The sequence below is a fragment of the Canis lupus genome, chromosome 33 (assembly GCF_048164855.1).
Source record: "Canis lupus baileyi chromosome 33, mCanLup2.hap1, whole genome shotgun sequence".
In the NCBI taxonomy this organism is placed as follows: Eukaryota; Metazoa; Chordata; class Mammalia; order Carnivora; family Canidae; genus Canis; species Canis lupus.
In genome coordinates this window covers 16670322-16696504 of record NC_132870.1, presented here as the reverse complement: position 1 = coordinate 16696504, position 26183 = coordinate 16670322, and the positions used below count along the sequence as shown (strand labels likewise).

The 26183-nt window shown below is 34.3% G+C and overlaps 1 protein-coding gene across 3 annotated transcripts in view; it reads right to left on the bottom strand.

Annotated features, from left to right (window-relative positions):
* GRID2 (glutamate ionotropic receptor delta type subunit 2) overlaps positions 1-26183 on the bottom strand; it is a 1466011-nt gene that overhangs the window by 147944 nt on the left and 1291884 nt on the right. For all 3 annotated transcript variants that reach the window (XM_072810836.1, XM_072810835.1, XM_072810834.1), the window contains exon 14: positions 5717-5883. In XM_072810836.1, the coding sequence (XP_072666937.1) occupies positions 5717-5883 (167 nt within the window). The remainder of the gene's footprint in view (positions 1-5716; positions 5884-26183) is intronic.

Sequence of the window (26183 nt, the reverse complement as noted above, 5' to 3'; positions counted from 1 at the left end):
AATATAATATATCAAAAAACTATACTTTTAATAAAAAAAAATCATGCCTGGACCATCCAGTTTATTCTGGAAATTAGGGCCTTGGAAAACAAAAACAAAGTAAAGCATAGATATTCTAACAGTTAACAATGCAAAAGGAAGAAAGAACAACAGAAAAGATTATATTCAAGGAACTTAAAAGTAATTAAATAAAAGTAGTCATTTATGGACCAAAAATGAAAGTATGCCGTATATCAAGGATTATGATTAATTCTATTCTTTGCCCTTAAGAGGGAGAGGTAGGGGGAGAGAGAAAAAGAGAATTCCTAAATATTTATTTGAAATACATATTGTTAAAAGTGTATGACGATTTTTGGAGCCATACTGCCTGGATTTGAGTCTCAGCTCTAATACTCAATAGCTTTGTGAACTGGGGCAAATTACATCACCTCATTATGTCTTAGTTTCTGTGTCTGTAAAATGAGGATAATTATAGTACTTACCTCATAGATTGTTACACGTAAAAACTCAAAATATGGCACGCAGTAAACATCATATAGTATGTTTAATATTATTCTTATGTGCTTTTAAGAGAATATTGAGGGAAGACAGGGTGCATGATGATGAGAAAACTGGACATGAAATTAGGATTCTTGAAATTTTTCCACTCGTATTGTTTCTTGTGATTCTAAATAATTTAGCCTTTGTGCTATTTTAGTTTCATCCTTGATGAAAAAGGAAGTACTGATCATTATATTTGTAAAAATTCTAAAATTCTATGACTAGATTGAAATATTATTTATGGATCTGTACCAATATCATGAATCCAACAAAATCATTCTCCATTCAGTTTGAAATATGTCCTTGTTTCTGTGACGAGGTGGTTCATTCCTAAAGTTTAGGGATAGAAGCCAAGAGGCCAAAAGGGACATTTTATTGATGAAGTATGAAATTAAACTCACGAATTAATTATTCCCTGATATCTATTAAGATTTAAGAACAGAAATGAGATCATACCAAATGCTCAATAAATATTTTTATCATATTCTTAGTTTTATGAATAGTTAAGATTCTAAAATCAACACTGGAGTTTATTTTATTAAAAGTATAATGATATCACTGAAAAATTCAGTTCTCTTCTACTCTTAAATGTTTTTAATGTGACGACTTTTGACTAAATAATTTTTGTATATGAAGAACTATAAAAAGACAGGGCCACATAAATATTTGATGAACAAACAGAGTCAGAGAATTCACTGGAAACATTACTCACCATAGGAGAACTCTCACTTATCTGATGTGATTATATAAATACTTTAACATCTGCCACCAAGTTATCTAGTATTTGTGCAGACTAAAGAAACAAAACTCCTGTATCCAAATCTATGAATATAGATATATATATTGTAGCAATTACCAGTCCTTAAAAGTCATTCCTGCCTGTGTCTACAAATATACAATTATAAAAGTGAGTATATCACTAAAGGCCATGTGTCTGATGCCTAACTTAATGCTTGCCAAAACTCAGGCCATCTACTTGGTGTATGCACTTGTAGTATAATAGTTGTGCACCAATATGCAAGGGTGTAATAAACAAATTTATGACATTTTGTATGATTGTTTTGGAGTGTCATTAAAGTATACAAGCATATAAGATACTGGGCAGATAGTAGATAATGCATGTAGCTACTATGTCAATATATAATATTTTATATATTAATATTTATTGCCTATTTAAGTACTCTAATGTTTCATAAGTTGTGGTATAAGCATATAGTCACCTGAGAAATAATTAGTATTTACTACATAAAAATCACCCTGGTGATGCCTGGGTGGCAGTTGGTTAAGTGTCTGACTCTTGATTTCAGCTCAGGTCATGATCTCAGGATGGTGAGATGGAGCCTGGCATGGGGCTCTGCACTTAGCATGAAAACTGCTTGAGATTCTCCCTCTCCCTCTCTTTCTGCCCCTCACCCTATTTCTGTTCTATAAACAAACAAACAAATAAAATCTTTAATAAAAAAAATCACCTTGTATACTTTCATTTTCATTGAAATTAATTACAGTAACAATCACTGATCTAGTGTAATCAAGGGCCTAGGAAATTTGATATATTAGAGTTGTTTATAATAATTTCTAAGGTGTACTACAGTGATTAAATTTTATGGTCTTTATAATTTTTAAAATCAGTTAATAAAAGAGATCTCTTTTTCCTAATGGTCATAGCATAAAAAAATGACAGCAGCTATTTTCTGAATTTAGGGAGAGAGTTTGGGTAATAGATAAATGTGCCACACACGTATAAAGAGATAAGTTGGCACATCAACAATTGCCAGAAAGTTTTTCTTTCCTGATCTCTCTTCTTCCAGATGTCCAGGGAACCAGGATACAGATGTCATTATTAAGGAACTCCACAGAAAGGGAGAATTTAAATTGTCTAGATCCATAATGCAAATCAAAGGAAAAATAATGCTCAATGTTTAATATTATTTTTCAGCAGTTCACTGGAGTGTACTTTCTCAGGATTAAAATCTCTCCTAGGTAAGGCACCACAGGGATAATAAGAAATGGAACACTTAGGGTAATTTATTAAATATTTCTTTAATTGCTATTATGTTTGTGTATTGATTTTATTGGCTTCTTTTTTTGCATAAAAGACCTGGAAATCAGGTCTGGAAACAACAACAACAACAACAACAACAACAACAACAACAAAAGTCTGTAGTGAAGAAAAACCCAATTAACCACAACTAAGGAATAAATAATCTTTTTTTCAACTACATGGTTCATTTTAAGTACCCATTAGACTTTTCTGCTGGTCTTTCTCCATAAACCCTGGCATCCCCTTCATTCTATTATGCTTTCCATCTTTACTTCTAAGTTAATAAAAACAATGGTGCCTCTTTGCCTAGAAGGATCTCTTCTATTTGTCCCTTCCTCCTCATTCCCGGTTGCCCAGTTCTGGACTAGGCCTTACTTGTCTCATGCTTCCAGGTTTGCTCTAGTCTTTGCCAATCCTAATCTATCCTTCATGGCAAAGTTGGATGAATCATCCCTTAAATACCATCTTCTATTTACTCCTGAGCTCCAGCATGGACAAAGCTTCTCATAGCTGCTTGTGGGCTATGATATGACTTCCAAACTTCAGATTTCCTTTCAAATGAACTCGCTGCCCCTGTTGCTCTTCAACAGATTCTGCTCTTTCCTACTTCTATCCTGTTGTTTGCATCGTTTCTCCGAGAATGATCGATTTTTTCCTTTCAGCCTAATTATTGTCTACTAATCTTTCAAGGTCAGATTCAGGGCTCACCTTCTCTGGAGAGCTTTCATTCATGTTTTCCTTTGATTAACTCTTTATTCCATATAATATTCAATTCTTTCAATTTCTCAACTACACAATTTACTGCAATATAAACAAGCAATACTGATATATATATCTCAGGGTGGTGAGATAAATACATATATATATATTTGTTTTTATTTTTATTTTTTCCCTAAAAGCCAATGCCAGACCAAGAGGGTAGTACCAGGAAATTAAGGCCCCAAATATCAAGCTATTTGAGTTATATCATTCCTTCAAATTTTAGGATAGCAAAAAAGCCAGGTATCTTGTGTTAAACAAACACAAACAAATGAACAAAAAGCACACAAAACAAAACAAAAACCAAGTCAGTAGTCCAGAAGTTGTTAAAACTCTTCCATTAGCTGAGAAAAAAAAATGTAGGCCTCTCTCCTTATCTGGTAGAATGGATATATGATATATATATATATATAATCAGCACACATTTATAGAAATGTCTGTGTTCACTGTTTTACCTGTGTGGGCCATATATCTGCAACCCATCTGCAAGTGTCTTCCAGGTAAATTCTCTATAGCATAACTGATTTTCCAACTTGTTCCCCTTAGAATCTACTCATCAATAAGTGTGTTTTGATTGATTAATCATTATTCATACCATAATATTTTACTTCCCAATTTATGCTTATTTCATCTTTGTCATTTTTAGATTATTTTTAGAGCCATAAGGGACCACACCGGATGATTCTATTATTGTTCATAATTATTTACTACTCTCTTCCCTTTATGTGAAGTACAGTGCCTCACCCCATCAATTTGAGCCTGACCATGGGACTCTCTCTCTCTTTTTTGTTTAAAGATTTATTTATTTATTTATTCATGATAGACATACAGAGAGAGAGAGAGAGAGAGAGAGGCAGAGACACAGGAGGAGGGAGAAGCAGGCTCCATGTCGGGAGCCCGAGGATCGCGCCCTGGGCCAAAGGCAGGCGCTAAACCACTGAACCACCCAGGGATCCCCGAGACTCTCTTTTGTTAGTGGTTTGTGGGCAGATGTGACATATGCCACATCCATGCAAGAAGCACAAGAAACACTGCAGGTTTCAGGCAGCCCCTTTTACAACTACTCATTGTCATGAAACAGCTTGTCTTGGATCGGGCCACTTTTCCAGCCAGGCCCTGGAATGAGAAGCTGCACAGGAAGACCTGCAGGTGACCTGCAGCTTGTGGCACAGCTTTGCCAAATTGCAGCCCTACGTTTCATGAATGCAAAAAAGTCACTGATGCTTTGGGGTTGTTTGCTACACAGAAAGGCTGACTCATACAAGATGTTGGGCTTAATCCAACTTCCATTCTACCAGATAAGGAGAGAGGCCTACATTTTTTTTCTCAGCTAATGGAAGAGTTTTAACAACTTCTGGACTACTGACTTGGTTTTTGTTTTGTTTTCTGTTTTTTGTTCATTTGTTTGCACTTGTTTAACACAAGATACCTGGCTTTTTGCTATCCTAAAATTTGAAGGAATGATGTAACTCAAATAGCTTGAAATTTGGGGCCTTAATTTCCTGGTACTACCCTCTTGGTCTGGCATTGGCTTTTAGAAAATAGATAGAAAAATCTAGAAAATAAACAAAATGCACTACCAGTTTCAAATGAAATACACTTCTACCTGAAAGATACCACTCTCTCTTAGGCCCCACATTTGTTTGGTAATAGATAGAATGAAATGCAGTAATCTTTGGGAATGCCTCCCGGGCCCAAGTCCTTCAAATACATAGTTAATCTAAAATATACATTTCAAAACCTTTTTTCTTAAACTCATAAAAGAATATTCTAATTTGAGGATGGATATAATTTCTTAACCAACCATCTTCTAAATTCCATGACAAAGTCTCCTGTACTTTGACACGAGGTGAGGGACTCTTAAATTCTTATCCTTTTCTTTTGCAAAATTCAAATGGGAACATCCCTACCATTATGTACTTCAGTACATCAGAACTTTGACTCAGTCCTTAAGTTAATTTTATGCTTTGGTATTCTTAGAAATGAAATAATTTTCTTTTTCTTTTTTTTTTTTTTTATGAAATAATTTTCTAACTCTATGATATTTAGTCCCTAAAAACTCAAGAGACTAAACTGTTAATTAACTTCTAAAGAAATTATTGACATACTACTTTCTTTTGTATATCAATTTTTTTGGAGTAAAACCAGTTATATGCAGCAATATTTTTTTCCTTTTTATGAAAAAAATAATTCAGTACATACTTTAGGAAATTAAAGTCTTATTAAATAACATTTATAACTACCTTTTATTATTGTTGCTTATTTTGCTTTTCCAAACGAAGAGAACAAAATGTAATAAAACTACATGGGTAACCAAGTGGATTTTCTTTTTCTGTTTTTTTGTCTCTCCTTACTTGGATCACATGCAAATCTTACCTCTGTGAAAAAACATCCCTGTAAGGACTGCCATGTTGTAGTGCAATTCCATATCCCCGATCAGCAACAGTATTCCCGATGGTGTAAAATGAACAATCTGGATCATTGATAGCCACATATTCCAATACAGCTGCATCCCATACAAAGGCATAATTTCCATATTTTACCTGTGAAAATATGGAGAGCAAAAGAAGAAAATAGGATTTAAGGTTGGAATTTTAAGTTATATAGGTAAGGTAAAACATATTACATTTGTGTATATCTCATTGTGTAAAACATTATAGGACCTATATTTTTGAATACCTATTCTGAATGAGAATTTGACTTTTGGTTAATTTATAGCTCTGTTCTCCAGGAAATGTGATTAAAGTAGAATGTTAACTATGTTTCCAGGCAGCATAGCTTATAGTAAAATGACCCTTCAGTGGTAAATGTCACCTGGACTGGGAGTACAATAAATGTATGTATGGAAATAAGCCATGTCTTTGAGCTTCTCTGAGTGCAGTAATTCTTGGAATTGGACCTCTCTCTTTGGGAACCTGGAAGTTGTACTTTTCAAGTTGTTACAAGAGATGCTGGCTCCTTCAGGTTCCAGGCTTCTAAGCCAGGTAGGCTTTTGTATTCATCCGATATAGGTATGATCTCTCTTTTTTTTTTTTTTTTTGGTATGATCTCTTTGCACATGACCTATATTCTAAATGCATGTTGCAAGTCCAACTCACACTGAAGAAAAATAATCAACACTACCCCATTGGCAAGATATATTTACTTACTTGAGTTATTCTAAATTCATCTGTTGCCAAATGTGGTCTATGGCAATTTTGCTATAGGACATAGATGAAAAACCTTTGGTGGTCATTGCAATAAGGAATAAATAATTATACAATCTTCTCTATCATCATTTAGGGAAGATAACTTTATTCTGGGTTGTTTACCTTTTAGTGATTATCTTTTATTTATAAGTGTGACTTTCCCCCCTAAATTATGAATTTATCAAAAATAAAAAGCAATCTTAAGATTAATTTTAAAAATATATAGGGGTGCCTAGGTGTCTCAGTCAGTTGAGCTCCCAATTCTTGGTTTCAGCTTAGGTAGTGATCTCATGAGTCATGAGTTTGAGCTCCACATGGAGCTTCCCACAGGGCTCCCCACCCAGCCCGAAGCCTGCTTGGGGATTCTCTGCCTCTGCCCTTCCCACCACTTGCATATGCTCTTTCTCTCAAATAAATAAATCTTTAAGTACAATCTTATCATCTTCAAATAGAGATAATTTGACTTCTACCTTTTTGATTTGGATACTTTTCTTTTTCCTGTCTAATTGCTCTGGCTGGGACTTCCAGTACTATGTTGAATAGAAGCAGTGATAATGGGCATATTTGTCTTGCACCTTTATTGTACTAGAGTCAAGTTCTCAGGGGGATAGGCTGCTTTCAGGAATGTAGACAGGACAACAGTTGGTTGGCCAAGCATTGAGATATAGCCCTGTCTCTTGAAAGAATTCTTATTTTTTTAAGGGGGGGGGTGGGTATAGGAAAGGAGAGAGAGAGAGAAAGAGAATCTTAAGCAGGCTTCATGCCCAGTATGGAGCCCAACATGGGGCTTGGTTTCAAGACCTTGAGATTATGACCTAAGCTGAAATGAAAAGTTGGATGCTTAACTGACTGAGCTACCCAGGTACCCCTCTTAAAAGCATTCTTACTCAGCCTTAGATTATGACAGGATTTCACAACCAAGACCCCAAAGTTCTCACAAAAGTATTTTGTTCATGGATGGCGCCAAATTGTTGTTTCAATGAGACGAGCTCCTATTCCCTCATGTTGCTGATATTACTTCCCCTAACAATCAGTATTTATGTGAAAATTTTTATCAACATGTATTCCTTATGTATTCATGGGAAATATCCTGGAAAAAATGAGTAACTCAAAGAGGTGGCTTTAGGATTCAGGATTAAAAGTCATCTAATTTGGAAAGGAAAGGGCCTTTGGAAAGGCCTCTTAGGGGAGAGTAAATCATATTTATGAACGATGAAGGGCCTTTGGTAGAAGAAATGGAAGGTGTGATATTTTGTGACAAAGTCTATCTGGATGTGGTGATCACTTTTAGTCTCTTCTTTTGTTATGAAAGTCATTCATAACTGATGAAACTCCCAGGAAGGGAATTTATGAACTTGAGTTACTATTTGAGGATTTATCTTTAGGTAAATAAGGGTTGTTTAGAGAAAGCCTCTCCCTGCATTTGATATTTTTCAAGTGCTTACAGCTCAAAATCATCAATATACCAAAGTAGCCTATTGGGGGTAGCATATTCTGTTTACCCTTAATCACCAACTTTCATATTTACTTTTTGCTTTCTGGGTCTAAATCTATAGTAACAGAGAGATAGCAGTGACCCTAAAGCCTCCTCTAAAAACCTACTATGATTTTTGCTATTCTCTTCTTTCAAATAGCCACTCTGGCCTCCTGGATCCCCTTGGACTTCTTTATAACCCTCAAGGGACTTCCCCAGTTGGAGACATATTGCTTTGCTGTTAGCAAAGCATTCTAGCATTGCTGTTACTGCTTTGTGAACTGTAAAGCTCTATTTAAATGTATATTAACATTATCGTTGCCATTATATGCATGTTTCTAATAATTTTAATGTTACAAAGCATTATGAATTCATTTTTAAAAGGAGAACCATTAAAGCAGTATGATTATAGCCTGTAGCAATACCAATGAAATGCGGCATAGTAATCCAAACTATTTTAGCTTTTAAAAATATCTCTGTTTTTTTTTTTCAACTACTAAAACATACAACCATTGTCCTTTGAATAGTTTTTACTTATTAGGTTAAAACTATCTAGAAAATACTCACCAACAAAACCTGAAGTCACTTTTCAACTGATTAACAATTAACAACTGAAGGTTTGAGATTTTCACTCTATCTGACTAGGTGATCAGTATTACTTAAAAATTTCAACTGGTCTTCCCTTTTGAAGTCATGTTTGGATAAGCAGCTACATTATAGGCCATTGACTTATTAACAGTGGATTCCATGCCAACTGAGTGCTTCATACCAAGTTAAACAGAGGGTGAAAGTACCTCCAGAAGCTTTATGTCATCTTATTCCAAGTCCCATTTATGAGAAAGGGAAATGAATACAAAATGGCATCTACCTCCAATATTATCACTCTGGTTCTGAAAATAGAGATACCAGAATGCTGTGGTGATTAATGGACTATAGTAGTTGCCAATGCTCAACACCTGTGTCCTTATAATAGAGCTGAGATGACAATAGCCTTGAAGGATTTCTCATCGCTGAGATAATACAAGGCTTTGTTTCATTTTCACAATATTATTACAGGAATCTTTCTTTGAATTCCATTTTACTCGCAATCATTATGCATTAATTTGAAGATCCTAAAGGGATCTAGAAGAATATAAAGGTAAGACTTGGGCTCCTGTCCTCAAGCAGCTTATAACTCAGTAATGGAAATGTCAACTATTACTTGCTATAAACAATGCACATTATGGTAAGTACCATACAAAAAGCTTAAAATGTTAAAGTGCTTTAAAGAAAGGGGGACTTAATTTTCAATAGGGGAATCAGGATAGCCTGCTCAAATATTCTGGTAACTGAAATGTTGTAGAAGAAAACTCCAAATATTGACGTTCCTTATCTTTAGTTCCTGATTAAACACAGATACTCTTTGGAAACTATTTTTTGTTCATGCACACTCTTTTAACCTTCTAGTTTTCTGCAATTCTCCATAGTCAGTGAAGAACTATAAGCATTTACTGTTATTTTCTCAAATATTTGCATTTCTTGCCAAGTAAAGTGAAGGGTGGGACAATGTATTTTTAAAACCTGCCCCTGTACTCCTCACCATGTTATGGATTGTGGCATATTTCTTTTTCTCTGTAGAATCCTCTTGTCCTAAATGCCCCTGTTCTGATACCTCTATCATGACCTAATGCTAAAAGCACTTTTCTTTTCAATTCATTAGGCAGCCATCTCCTGTAATAATTGCAGAAGCCCACGCCACAAACAAATAGAGTTTCACAACCTGTTACCCCAAGGACTTTGTTTTTAATTGGGAAGCTATATTCTTTCCAACACAAATCTTTAACAAGTTCCTTAAAAGCTCACTTCAGTATCTAGCTACAAAGATACATCAATGACAATCCTTTTTTATTAAAAAAAAAGAAAAAAGAAATAAAAAAGAAAAAGATCAGTGGGACAGTTATGAAAAGATGACATTTAAACCAAAGGGTAAGATGAGATATCCCTTCCTTGAAGAAAGAATATCCTCTCTCTGTCCTCCATTTCTTCATCATGATAATAGCTAATATTTATAAAGCCTTTTTTCCCATTCTTAAAAAATGCACTTTACACTTAAGTTTATTTGTTCTTTACAACAGTGTGAGGAGCTGATATTATGATGCCTAACTCACAGATGCGGTAATGGAACTTGTTTTAAGTCAGACCAATGATTAGTGGTAGATTTGAAACTTGAGCTCAAGGTCATCTTCTGCACTTTTTTCACTACATTAAAGACCAATTTCTGGGAGATACTTGCTATAGGAATATAAAAAGGTGTGAGATATGGTAGCCTTTGCCTTCAAGGCATAGCCTATCTAGATTGAAAAGGAAATTTATATAAATAAAAATAATGCAACATAAGGCAAGAGCCAGGAAAAGAATGCAACTTCTTTAATGCTATGTGATCACACTATTAAAATAAGTAAAAGTTAGGTTTTTAAAAAACAGGTTGCTTATTACTCAGCCATAAAAAAGAATGAAATCTTGCCATTTGCAATGACATGGATGGAGCTAGAGAGTATTATGCTAAGTGAAATAAGTCAGCCAGAGAAAGACATATACCATAAGATTTTACTCATTTGTGGAATTTAAGAAATAAAACAGATGAACACAGTGGGAGAAAAGAGGGGCAAACCATAAAACAGACTCTTAATTATAGAGAACAAACTGAAGGTTGCTGGAGGGAGGTGGGTGGGGGAAAGGACTAAATGGGTGATGGGTATTAAGGAGGGCACTTGTGATGAGCACTTGGTGTGATGTAAGTGATGAATAATTAAATCCTATATCTGAAACTAATATTTCAGTGTATATTAACTAACTGGAATTTAAATAAAAACTTGGAATAAAAAAAGAAAACTTATTTCAACTAAAAAAAATCATTAAAATCAATGAATATCTGGTTTATATGATTTTGGACCCCTGCAGCCAACTGATTTTGTGATCACTGCTATCTGAGTATTTCAGGTTTTCAGGATTAAAACCAAGGCAAAGCTTTTTAAGATTAAAATAAAGGCTGCAGTATGGGAATGTATTATTTTTGTTCACAAAATAAAACCCAAAAAGCCTGAGAACAATGTGGGAAATAAATTCTAACTTAGGACACCAAGGTGCCAACTTCTTTACAATTTAAACTAATGGTCAGTAGGGGATAAAGTGTTTGTGAATTACAGGCGCAAAGAGTTATGATTAACCCAGAATCGATCTATAGTGGTCCTTATAATTCATTGCTCACATAATTCCTAAAGATGGGCTTGCTTTAATATTTATGACATATGGTTCTAGGTGGCAGCCTCTCCCACTTTGAACAAATTAATAATTTAGCATCATTCATCAACTCTTCTGAATTTATCCAGCAAAATAAATCATGCTCAAGTCCATATTTTGGTGCTTAAGACTGACTCTTAAACTATATATGGTTTTGTTTACTGCTGCCTTAATTGTTGGCCTACCATATTTTACCTGCTATTATTTTGAAATTTGAATTTGTGCTCCAAGATAGTCATCACAGGGCACAAATTTTCACAAGGGAGATATGAATGTGTTTAAAATAAATATCTTTTTTTAACCTAGAAAAGAAGTAGTATATCTACTCCTAAATTTTATCTTTGACTCTCTTTTTTTGAGGCTATTGGGATACTAATTTTTTTAAGTTTATTAAAACACTGGGAATGTGAAAAACTGAACACAGCTACCTCACCATCCATTGACAACTTTCTCTTGAAACAAATGGCTAGTAGGGTCTAGAAGATAGAAGGCTAGCAAGGCCTGGAGTTCTGGATAATTCTGCATGGGAAAAAACTGGTAAGTCTCTCCTTCAGAGGGGGCTGAGTGCCTGAAAAAAAAAAAACAGTCAAACCTCCAGGAAAGCCAATGAAGAAACTAAATTTGGGGGAATGCTTGTTGCACAATTTAGATCTCAAATCTTCCTACCCTTCTTCCTTAGATACTTGTTCCCATGAATATGTCTGTTCTGTTGCCTTTAAATTGGCCAGGAAGGAATTGAATCGGTGGGCATAGATCTCCCCTCATGGAGCCTGTGACAGACCAGAAGACTGGGAGAGCTCTGGCTTCATACAGGTTCCTCAGGAGGAACCTGAGATTTGTGAATTGCTTTTCTCTATACTACTCGCCCACAAGAAGAGAGGACATTTCAATTTCTGTAGCAAGACCAACAATCCCTAGGATAATCCAACAGACTTGAGTCCCTATGAACTCATAAAGAAAAATGACAACCCATATAATAAGTGCCACACTTCGAGTGGGGAAGATGAATCAGAACAAGCAGAACACATTCTGGGAAATTAGCATTGTGGTATTAGTAAGATCTCAATTAAAAAAAAAAACCAGAGTATTTAACAAGATTCAACTGTGAGTATAAAAAGATCTATGTGGCTACAAACTGACAAACCTCAATTTCTCAACCAAGAAATTGAACGGATGAATTGAAGGCGAAAATGATCATATGTCCCACAGGCTCAAATGGGGAGACTAGGATGATAACTGGAGTTGGGCAGGGATGCCCCAGTTGTAGCACTGGAAGCTCCACATCAGGAGGAAATTCCTGGGAGGAAAAAGTCTAGGTGTTTGGTTGGCAATGGGTGCAGAAGTTTGGTGGTGATGGGGGTACAAAATCCATACTACAGCTTGAAAGGCGGGCTGAAGATGGCAATTTTTGTAGTAGATGGATGGATGGCTTATCTGCCTTCTGCAGCTGCCCTCCCTTTTTCTCCCCCTGAGCATGGATGTTGGCAATTGTGACTTGCTGTTCATGACAGTCAATCATCCATTGTTGTACCACTACAAGTGCTGAGATGCAAGTGTGCAACTTAAGTGCACTGTAATCATGATTGTTAACAGCACTTTGCCTGTGGATTGATTGTTGTTCTTGGCATCAAGATGATGCTAATTTAATTTTTAACATTGTGAATACTGAGATAATTTTTTCTAAGAGTTCAGATGATGAAAATGAGAATGATTATAATGCCAATACCAGCATGACCCAGACATTGATGAAAAAAGCAAGCTAAATGACTGTGTTTTTTATTCAGGTGGAGGTACACAAATAACCAGGTTAGTGAAGTAAATAACCAAAACAGCATTCTGCATAATATGCAGAAAAGAATTTGGAAAAGGAAATTTGAAAGCATATAACAGAGACTGAAAATTACATGTTGGGGATGAGGCAGGTAATATTTCCAAATCAATCAAAAGTTTTTGTGTCTCCCCAAAGGCAGTAGTAGCTAGATTAGTTTGAGCATACCACAATAAACAAACAACACACATTATCTGAATGATCATGTTTTCTACAATAATGTGTCACATAGTGCCAACAACAAAAAATGATCACCCTAGATCTTAGGTATTTTGATTTAAGAAATGTGTCATGAGATTCTCTTAACTATGAGAAACAAACAAGAGCATTGCTGGTTGGAAGATGGATAGGGTGATGAGGTAACAGGGTACAGGCATCAAGGAAGGCATGTGATATGATGAGTACTGGGTGTTATATGCAACTGAGGAATTACTGAATTCTACCTCTGAAACTAATGATGTACTAACTGCTGGCTAATTGAACTTAAATGAAAAAAATTAAAAATGTAGTGTCAAATCATCTTAAGTTCTATGAAGATTTTAATAAAACTGCATAAAATGTAAAACAAAAGTCAACTGATAATTTGTCCAAATACAGATACTTTAAATCATCTATCTACATATTCTGCAGATATTTCAAATGTAAATTTTGTCAAATTTCATTCATTAGATAAACTTCTTATCAAAGAAAAGCAAAAGATCTTATCTGCAAAATATTCCATACACTTTATAGATAACACTGCAGAAAGGGGCTTTGTGATTTGCTTACCTGTGATAGTGAAGCTTTCATTATTTAAAATTTTGATCACTTTTCAGTTTTGTCAAAATGTGTGAAGTACTTATGAACATTTACTTAATAGAAATGGAAGGAGATGGCCTTCTTAGACATATGCCTACAAAATAACTATTAATTTTTCAAATATTGGATTACCAAAAAATCACATTTTCAAAGTGTGAAACAAGAAGAATGTTCTTTTCTAATTTGGAAATATATTGAAGATAACTGAAGAAAATGATTACAGTGAAACAGAAATGTATATAGTTACAAAACTGATGATTATTTCTGAAGAAACCATAGAGTGCTTGGAAAAAGATGAACTGACTGCACCTGAGTTGTTCCATTTTATGTGTAGATTATGACAAAACTCATAGGGAAAAAATGACATATTTTTGAAACTTCAGCATAGTAATAATAAAAAAAATAAGTCACCAGAAAATAGAAAAGTTAGTCAAGTTAGATAGGATTTTCTCAATCTCTTTAATAAAACTGTAACTTCTGGAATTCTGCACTGATTTCACAAATTCAAATGACCTCATCTGTGCTTTAAAATCATTTTGCTAAGAAATAGGACTTGAACTTAGGATGACATCTCACGTGCTTCAGTGTTTAAAATTGGTAGACACATCTCAGACATATTTAATCTATACAATAGATTTATAGATGCAAAGGTTATGATTGACAAAAAGCTGGTCTTTTAAAAGCAATCTGATAGAATCAAAGTGTATGGGAAGCTAGAACCTAATCCCTACAAGTTAACACATCTGCTATTGCCAATAAGTAAGTACATTAAGTATTTTGTGCTCAAATATTTTTGTTAAGAGCTTATTTAACTTGATGTCATGGAACCGGAATGACACCAGAATCGGTGTAATGTGGGCAGAGTTGCAAGTCAAAGTGAATTTTATGTTTAACTATATTTAGTTTCAACACTATATAAAAGAAGGATGCCCTGAAGGTTGCAGGCAACTCAGAGAAGTATTATTAGAAAGAGAACAGAAAGAGTAAAATTATCATACGGTATTATGGGACAGAGAGAAATGTGACATTGTTATTATTAAATATACTTACTGTTTAATTATATGTTTAAATCTACTTATGTTTAATTAGTATTTTTGTATTTGTTTCCCTTTTGAAAAGTCTTACCTTTATGTGTCTTAAATATAGTCTAAAATTTAAATATCTAATACAGAGTTTAAAAAGAGTAAAAGTAACTGCTTTATCAAAGGACAAAAAGAAACCTTATCAAAACATTGTTATATTTTATCACACATATCATTTGTTTAATTAATACCACTATAGCAGTATATAAATATATATATATAGTATATAATATAGTTATTACTATTTGACAGTTAACTAGTCTCATTTTTTGTTTAAACAATAGCATTTTTTTAGTAAGAAATGAATAATACTGAATAATACAGAATTCCAAATAAAGGCCTAGTTTCATGTTTTTACATTAAAGTAATAATGTAAAATAATGTATGTCTTTATTACATATATATTATTATATGTTTTTGATGGGGTGTAGCTGTGGTCTGGGTTGTCTCTCTAAAAAGCTGGTCAATATACTAGTAAATGTTGTTAGCATCATTATCCATCTGTGAGAAAATCATCAAATCTTTTTCTAACCCCTCTCAAAAAAATTTCCAATTGGACTAAATAGCTCAAACTAAATAATAAAAGCCCCGCAAGAAAAAGTAGGGGAACACATGTAATACATGTTAAGAAAGGACTTTTAAATCAACATATGAAATCTAGAAAAAAATATATAAAGCAGACTTTTTTACATAAAACATTTTAATATACCTTTGTACAGCAAGATACACATATACCAAGTGAAAACCAATAGATTTGCAAAAAAAGTTAGAACACAGGGGACAAAGAGTTAATATTTATAAATATACAAGTGTTCCTCTAATTAAGCATCTTCTATTCTAACAAAGAATAGAGGACGCAAAAGAAAAATAGCTACAGTGTCCAAAGAAGAAATTGTAAACAAATATACATGTCTGACAAGCATAGGAAAAATATCCAAACTCATTAGTGATTAGGAGAATGCAAAATAAAAAAACAGTAAGCTACTACTTTATATCTATTGGTCTGACAACATTTAACATATATTGCTGGTGGAGAAAGTGTAATCTCACACATTACTAGTGGAAATGGGAAAATGTCATAGCCTTTTTCAAAAGTAACTTCTGTTCGAATTTAAAAAATATAGATGACTTTTGGCTTAGGAATTTCATTACCAGAAATATATCCAAGAAAAATAAAAATTTTAGATTAAAGCATAGGATTCTCAGTGTATCATTGTTTATTGTGGAAATTAAAAATAGTGGTAATGTTCATTATGATGATGCATTCCTGCCATGAAATGTTATAGAAACATTAAGAGGAATCTATTAGAGCAATACAAGGTATCATGGAAGGATTCGTTTTTATTTTTCCTTTTAACATTTTATTTTTTATTTAGGGAGAAACAGAGACTATAACATCAAACTATTTATCAGCCTCTCAGCCTCAGTCTGAGCATGTAAATGGGAAAGTTGAGTATTCAGGGAACTAATAACATACAAAGGTCATGGCATGTGGTAAATTGTAAGAAAGGCCAGAGTTAGAAAATCTCAAGCAGACTCTGCACTGAGTGCAGAGCCCAACATGGGGCTCAATATCACAATCCTGAGATCATGACATGAGCCAAAATCAAGAGTCAGTTGCCCAACTGACTGAGCCACCCAGGCACCCCTCATGGAAGGATTTATATGATGCACTTGCAGAATGAAAAAAAGCAAGGTGCAAAAGTTATTGATAATGTAATCTCATTTTAAAAATGAACAATGATTCCAAATTATAAAACTATGTGGGACTATGTATATACATATTATTATATCACTAGAAAAATGTTTAGAGAAAAATATAGAAGAATACAATATATCCTGTTGGTTATCTGTCAAGGATATAAAAGTATGGTTGGAGGTAGTCGAGAGAAGAATGGAAGAAAGCCATGCTGAAAAGTGAAAGGAAACCTAATGCTCTAAAGATGACATGTGTAGTAACATTTATACTTTTATGAAAATCATATACATGTGTAAATATGTAATTAAAAATATAAACTTAAAATAAATTTAAAAAAATTAAGTCAGGTTTATTTTACATATAATCAGGTTTTCCTGATTTACATGTAGTCAGGTTTTCCATTGTTAGGTATCTAATAAAAAATACTGAATAAAAAACCTGAATATTTTTATGTTTAGAATTTATAAATGGCATCATTAACATATATAACAAGATAATAGATTTTGAAACCTATGATGATTTTATAAGTTTATAAGTACTAGAGTATTCATAATCACATAATCCAATTGCTTTGCTTTAATAACTGATCTGTTTTGATTCATGCTGGGGGACCATTAACATACACTTAACTTTAACCAATATGTTGATAAAAGATCAGAACTATATGTTAATACAAAACGATAATGGCAGAGGCTTGGAAGAAATCCAACATGGATTTACTAGAATTGCTAGGTCTTGCCAACTATGTGTCTACACTTTCTTTCACAAACCATGCTTTCTATTGGTATGTGTGTACATATTCTGAAAGTATATTAGATAGACAGTTGACTTTTGAAACTACATTGTAAAACAAAATAAATCCTAAAATGTGCATCTCAACTTTCATAAGAGGTCAACTTTATCTCCAATTGGGTTCACTTGTTGTGCTTCAGCTCTTATTTCTAACGCTTACAGTTTCTTAAATGGCTTAAATATTTTCTTGCCTTTGGTTCTTTGACATTCATTTTCTTTTGCTAGGAATTTTCCTACCCACTCTTTTCTTCCAGTCATACTCCATCTTAACTGCTTTAACTTGTGCTAATCCTTTCAGAGTTGGAAATGATTTAAATGTCATTTATTCCTGGAAGTTCTCCCTGATCTCCAGACTTAGGTTAGTGTCCTTCCTATATGACCTCATTACATCTTGTATGTACTCCTATAACAGCATGTTAGCACACTGGGTTGTATTTGCCTCTTCATTTTGCTCAAGCCCATGTAACTGGAAACTCCTGGTAGGCTAAGACTGCATCCTCATCCAAGTCCCATTGCCTCCCCCCTGCCTAGCCTAGGGTTGACAATATTGTCAGGATCAGGCACCTGATACATCTTATTTATGTATAATTGCTTCATTTACTTTCTTTTGGTCATGAAGACCATCGTACTTTGAACTTCCTATTTTTTTTTTTTTAAATGTATTTATGATAGTCACACAGAGAGAGAGAGAGAGAGGCAGAGACTCAGGCAGAGGGAGAAGCAGGCTCCATGCACTGGGAGCCCGACGTGGGACTCGATCCCGGGTCTCCAGAATCGCGCCCTGGGCCAAAGGCAGGCGCCAAACCGCTGCGCCACCCAGGGATCCCTGAACTTCCTATTAATTCAATAATTACTATATCCCAACTCTCCAACATTGATGAGAAGGGCCAAATAAGGACAGAAAGTTCTTACAGCTCAAAATTCCTGCCATACACAAACAGATCATAGTGTTCTGTTAGGATAAAGGTGTATAAGTAAGGTAACATCATTACATTGCACCATCTTCTGTGAAGTGTGTAAGTCCAGACTCATCAAGTATAGGTATATGACTGTTCAATGGAACGGTTTGAAATATTTTACATTTTATTTAATTTTAATCCACTTACATGTAAATAACCATATGGCTAGTCATATGGCTAGTGGCTACAATAATGACAACACTAATTGAAAGGTATTTGGTTCTATGAAGGAGTATGACTTTGTATCCTTCTAGAATCACTAGAAACAGCCATTTTTGGCATATAACTATGATGGCCTTAGATTTCTACTTAACTCTCATATGTATGTATTATGATTCCCAATTATATCAAAAGTACCTTGAGGGCAGAGAATCTTTTTCTAGACTCACCATACAGACAATATTTAATTGAATCAGTTGCTTCAAGAAGGAACACTTATGTAAAAGTTAAGGGAAAAATTCAGCATTTGACTATTGCTTAATACTAAAAAGGTTTGTGTAATGTCACAATCCTCCCTGAAAAACAAAATGGGAAGATTTTCTTATAAAATGAAGTGGAAAATGAGTAAACTAACTCTTAGATTAAGACTTAGTGTTGGTGATATCACTCACTGCTCATGGCAGATTTTAAATTACTAAATTCAGCATTTTCACATTATTACTTTGTCATGTTGTGGAAACATGATGACATTTCAAGATGATGGTAGTTCACACTCTATTACACATTACAGAAGAGCATTAAAAATGAATTTATATGGTGATCAGTTGTCACAATTCAGTATCACACCAACTTCTTGGGCCAGCAGTGAGAAAAAAAAACCTGTAATATAACAGACCTATTCATAAGAATTCGGTTACTTAAAAAAGAATAGACTTTTTTTTTCCAGAGAAGTTGGAGAGTTAGTTTTTGCATCAATTTGGATAAAATTCTATAAAGTGTTTTGATGAAAAATTATCATCATAAAAGTTTACAGACAGGTAAACAAAGGAAGAGCACAAATTCTGGTCAGAAATGACACAGAATCCCAGTAAGTATTTTATAAGAAATACTTTTGAAGTTTCACTGAAGCCTCAAAAATACAGCCAAAGTTCATATTTTGGTTGGCTTAATCTTGTACAGATTCAATTACTGTCCTTACTTGTAGATGAACTTTTAGAAACTACCAGCATGTAAAAACAATTCAGCACTTGGGATTGGTGTTACAGGGATGCCTTAGCTAAAAATGGCCCTCAGTTTTTGGAGCAGTTCCTGGATTTATGAAAAGGGTGAAAAATGAGGAAAAGAAATAGACCTAAAGAATAGGAACGAGGAATAAAGCATCAAAAGGGGGCATGTGGGCAGCCCGGGTGGCCCAGCGGTTTAGTGCCGCCTTCGGCCCAGGGCGTGATCCTGGAGACCCGGGATGGAGTCCCACATCCGGCTCCCTGCATGGAGTCTGCTTCTCCCTCTGCCTATGTCTCTGCCTCTCTCTGTGTGTGTCCCTCATGAATGAATAAATAAAATCTTAAAAAAGGGGGGGGGGCATGTTCCAGGAAACCCATATTTCTGTGGTATGGTAGTATGATGATGGAGGGGGAGGGCCCCCCACTCACTATGATGAGTGGGGGAGGGCCAAGTCAGGAACCTCCTAGAGTAGGTATATACTGTGTTTGTAATTCTTATAATCTGGCTATGCCATATTTAACCAAAATCATTTAATCCAATCCAAACCATTATCATGCTATATTAATCCAACTCCAATCTAAATACCATGGTACAGCCCCCTGTAACATTTTTACTGACATAAAAAATATATATCATGAAAAGCATGAATCTTAAATGGCTAATTCAGTAAGTTTTTATTAAAAATACACTTATGAATCTACCACCCCAATTAAGATACAGAACATTTCCATTACCCTAGAAATTTTCCTTGCCCTCTTTAAATAAAACTTTTAAAAAGATTTATTTATTTATTTGAGAGATAAAGCACACAGAAACGGGGGAATTGCCAGGGAGAGAGGGAGAGAGAGAAAGAAAGAATCCTCAAGCAGACTCCTTGCTGAGTGAGGAGCCTGACATGGGGCTCCATCCCAGGACCCTGAGATCACGACTTGAGCCGAAATCAAGAGCCAGCTGCTTAATCAACTGAGTCTCCCAGGCACCCCTTCCTTGGCCTCTTCTAGTTAAACTTCATCACTGTTTGGATTTCTATCATCCTAATAGATTAGTTTTGTCAGTTCTTGAAATTCATACAAATGAAACCAAATAGTTGTACTCTTCTGTCTCTGACTTCTTTTGAACAATACAATGCTTTTGAGATATATCCACATTGGTTTGTGATCAATAGTTATTTCTTTGATTATTTCTCGTAATATTGTGGCCTGAATAGACAATAATTTGTTTTCCTATTCCCCTGTTGTTGGGTGTTTGGATGGCTTCTTGCTTGGAGCTATTACAAATAAAGCTGATGTAAATACGATTATTTGTCTGTTGTAGATGATGGTTTTCATGTCTCCTGAGTAAACACCTAGGATTGGAACTGCTGGGTGATGGGTTGGGTATATGTTTAGTTTAGTAAGAACCTGCCAAATAGATTTTCAAAGTGGTCTCTACACAATTTACACCCCAGTATCTCCAAGTTCTATTTGTTCTGCATCCTTGCCAGTATTCAGTGGTGGTAGTCTTTTTAATTGTAGCTATCCCAGTGGATGTGAAATGTAAATCACTGTGGTTTTCACTTACATTTTCCTGAAGACTAACAATGTTAATTAAGCATATTTCCATGTGTTTATTGGAAATGTGTATATCTTCTTTTGTGAAGTGACTGAGTTTTTTGCTAATGTTTATTGTGTTGTCTTCTTACTATTGATTTTGGGAATTTTTCATATATTGAGATACAGGTCAGATATATCTGTATGGCTTACTCTTTTTCTCTTACTATTGTCTTTGATAAGTAGAAATATTTTTATTTTGACTTTATCAACATAAAATCCAACATAACAACCTTGTTCTTTGTTTAAGAAAATTGTATTTTATCCTGAGACATAATTTTAATCCTGCAAGATTTCGCTGGGATTTCAATGGAACACCAGAAGCATTTACCCAGCCCTTCTAATTTGGCAGAGTGTAAACTCTTAGCTTTGTCTACTCTGTGGTGTATGGCAGCAACTTTATGATGAACTTTTTTGGCCTTTTAGCTATTGCTTTCTACTCTCCTTGTTTCTCCCCTGTGCATACACAGTTCAGGGTCAACCAAAATTTGAGGGCCGTTTGTTTTTACTTAGACTTTGTGGTTTTTCCTTCTGTGGTTTTATTCTTTCTAGAATTCCTCTTAATTTTCAGATGTCTTGGCCGCCTTGAACTCCATCGTATGACACTGCAAGCCTTAAAACTGAAACTTTCTTCTTGAGTTTTAGCTGCCTTGGAAGTGTGCTCAGGGAGAAAGTCATATAAATGTGAATCTCTTCTTGTTCTGTCACCTTCTTTTAAAGGTCATATCCTCAACAGTTTCTGCCTGTTTTTGTGAGAGGGTAAGTCTGATACAAGATATTCAGCCAATACTGGAATTGGAGTATAACTTCCTTTGTATGTCTATAATCACATTGTTTCCCAGCAGATCGATGGAAGCAAATGGAAGATATAGTTTTAGGATTATTTTATCACAATCTTAAGTGATGCATTTGGAAGTGAAATTTACTTAGGAGAAAATTACATGGAGTTTCAATGATGATAAAATTAGTTTCATGAGACTTATGTAATCATCTAAAAGCTTTTTTCACTTAAAGAAATGCCTGCAATTTACTTGTAATCTATTTACCTGAAGTACACCTGAAGTGACTGGTCTAACTGTAGATTTTAGGTGAAACACTTTTAACTCTCCTTATGTGTACAAGTGCCCATTAGTGACAGAGCTTTAAAATTTTCTCTTTTTCATATCTGCTTCTATTGAGTTCTCTTGTGGAATAGATGCTGAACCATTAAACAAAATGCAGGTGATTCAGATTCAATTCAATCCAAATGTTCAGACATTTTCTGAACATGGACTGTATAACGATACTCTATAGGGTATTAAATCAGAAGTGAAAAAAAATATCATGAAAATCTTGGAGTTAGGCTGGAAATAAAATTTTGTAGCAATGTTTTGTAGCAACCAGTATATGATTTTTATAGTCAAAATTATATATGTAGTCATTGAGAAATGAAAACTATCAGAAAGGGTTAGAGTTATTTAGTGACAGATTAGGGTGAGTCTTGTTCTATGCTTTGAGGGAGTTATAAATAAAGACAAATAAAATATATACTCATAGTGAAGCTACATTTTACTTAGTTTTTGCTGCATGTCTTCTCTTAACACACACATGTGCATGCAAACATACAAATCTGCATTATTTTGTCTGAATAAGACATAATGAAAAAACCAGAGAACTATTACAGAAGACAATGAAGTCAGAAGATAGATCTAGTTTGTGCCTAGAGGTCCATAATGCTATCCTGCCTTCAAGGAGAATGCATTTTAGTAGAAACAGCAAAAATGTTTAAAGCCTATATTAAAATGCAAATATAAACAGTAATTATAATTATGCCCATACATGAAAAAATGCTTAGGATTAGTTTAGATCTTTGAGAATAAGCAAGAGTAATCAGTAGAAATTTGGTTGAAAAGAAGCAACAAAGCAGCAACTTAAAAAGAGAGAAAAGCTCTTATTTATTGTTTTTTCAATAAGAAACCAATTATAAACCTCTCAGAGACTAGTTTAAGAAAAACTATTTCTCTGTGCTTAGCAGAGCAAAATAAACATGAAAAAGGTTGAGTTAGGAAGGAAGGATGAACAAGAACAGGTGTGTGAGGGAGAGAGAATTATAGAATGAGATCACAGCTGGTAGGGATTAAATAATTTCATAAAGTTATAGAATAATTTATGTGGAATGGAAGCTATAACAATAAGTTATATTGCTTGGTATTTAAGAAAATGGAGTCTAGAGTCAGACCACCTGGGCAGGAAATGTGAAACCTGATAACTCTTTCATTGGACTCTAAAAACTTTGATGAGTTTCCACAGAGTTGATGTTAATCCCTAGCTCAGAGAGTTGTCAAGCGGGGCATACAAGAGAATGTATGTGGCATGTAATAACCCATTGCCCCTTCACAGTTAACCATGCTTTTTAATCTTTCCTATTGGTATTAAGAAGGAAGAGGTGTCAGTCCATTCGTCTGGGCTAACTACGGGAAGGCTTCCCACGCCACAGTGTATATTTTGAGCCAGAGATGTCTCTCTTTGAAGGGGAAGTAGCAAAAACTATTGAAATGCAGGGGATGGAAATTTAGTTTCAAAGCACATAATATAACAAGAACTAAAATATGGTTGTAAAATTAAGTACCTATGCAAGGACTTTCAGTGAAGCAGAAAGACATATTTGGATTCAAAATGGAAGAACCAGAGGAAACTACAAGCTAGCAAATTTGGGAGCCAGAGGAGGATAAACAAGGAAGAATGTCTTGGGATTGCTACGTTATATGATAGAGAGATTTGCTGGAATGACTGCTTTCATAAGGGTGATGAACAATGAAGATGCCTGTGAGGAAATTATAGGAAGTTCCTTCCTAGAAAAGAGAAATCACAAGTGAGCAAGTGAGAATTAAAATTCATTCTATGAGTGAGTCAGGCAAAATGATCTTATATTTAAACTTAAAATATATTGACTCCTAATGCTTCCTTGGAGAAGCTAGTGAGTTCCTTGCATCCTGTTTCCCTATCAACAAGATCAGAAAATATTCATCATGGTGTTTTAGAGCTGTAGACTTTCAAGATAGAAACAACTATCTGAAACTACAAATACTAATATGTTTACTTTAAGTGACAGTTGATCAAAAATACATGAATTAGTTCCTATTACATAAGGTTCAATAAAGTGAATTCTATTTCATTCGTTAAAAAACATAGTTGACTTTGGGAGGCTTTGTATGCCTATTCTTTGTTGCTGTTTAATTAAATGAATCTGAGAAAACCCATGTTTACCTAAACAAAACTAACATACCTCTTTAAACATATTTTCACTTTAGATTACTGCTGTAAAAATGTGAATATTTCTGTATAATAATACAAAATTGTCCACTGTCCACTGATAATCCTCTTTTATAATTTTCTGCATGGCCATGAGCAATTTATTTATCAAATAATATACTTAAACAGTGAACCAAAATGCCAAATATCAAACCAAGTGCATTAAATACTGAGACAAATATTTTTTTAACTAAATATACAAGCTATAAACCAGATCAATATTCAACAAATTATGTTGTATGTAGAAAAGCTTCATAAATGTCCATGTGATATATTAAATCTGATCTGAGACTAATATCCAATAATGAGACAAATCACTTTTTTTAATCAATAATACCTGGTGAAACTCATACGTCAAACTAAACAAAATTTTATCACTTAACACTATAAAAACAAAACAAAACATTTAAGTGCAATTTTTACTTGCATCTGGAAAAATGTCTTAAAATGCTAACTTGGGCCTTCTTAAGTATCCTTTATCTTTTAGGAAATCCATATTGGGGTAAGAGGAGTGTTAGTAGCAGTATCCTAAGGATAATTTATTATACATTAAGTATATTCTATTATAATATTTTTAGAAATTTTATTTAACAGGGCCCATTTACCTTGGAATGGCTCAATACTGACCTAGATAATGGACACAAAGCAAATAGTAATTAGAGGGAAAGGTGTAGGTTTTCGAGATACATCTCATTTCTAACTATGTTCTGCCACACAAATGTTGAATGAACATGAATTGTTTATTTAACTACCTGGGACTTTAGTCTATTCATTTGTAAAATGAGTGTCAAAATACCTTCCTTGTAAATTTTGAGCACCGGAGATAAGCCAAGGAAAACAAATAGCTAGCACAATGTCTGCCACATAATAGGTGATCAATAAAGTAGTAGGTAGAAGTATTTGTTAGTAACATCACTCTGAATAGCAGATGAGGATCTGTAGAATTTATCTGCATTTTATATGGTCTTAACATGAAAATATAAGTGATATAATAAGGGAATCTTAGAATATTAGGAGAACATTTTATGGTGATATTAATTACCAGAAAGAATTGAGAAAGTTAGCTGTGCAAACTTCCAGGGTAGTGAAAGGCTTCTAAGTAAAAAGAACTCCAGGGTAAGTAACTGTAAGAGTTCTCAAGAGAATGTTGAAGTAGAGGAATAATAATAATACAGACATTTTTGTTAGGTTCTTACTGTATCCCAGGCACAAGGATCCTGGGATCCTCATTTAACAAATACTGGAACTGAGTGAAGGTTAAAGCTAATCAATATTTTCCTCAAATTTATGCTGCAAGTAAATATCATGCTGGGCTTTGTTCCTAAGTCATAGACACCTGAACTTGTTCCAGTTATGAAATATTATGAGTGAAAATAAGGCAGAAATAATTATATACATTCATGAAAAATTAAATATTTAATTAAATCTCAAGATACCCACAACAGGATGTTATAAGACGGATCTAGCTAACTGATAAGGAACTGTGTAGATCATTGATATTGAAGGATGGCTGATATGCATCAGAATGCAAGTATTAGCTGATGGCAACAGAAAAAGAAAAGGTAATTGCTTTGAAGTTTGATGTATTTTCTGGTTGCCTTCGATCTTGAATAGCTATGGTAAAGCAGAATGATATGAAGAAAAGTCACCTGCCATTTAGAGAGGAACACAGGTGATCTACTAGGCTTTCTGTCAGCACT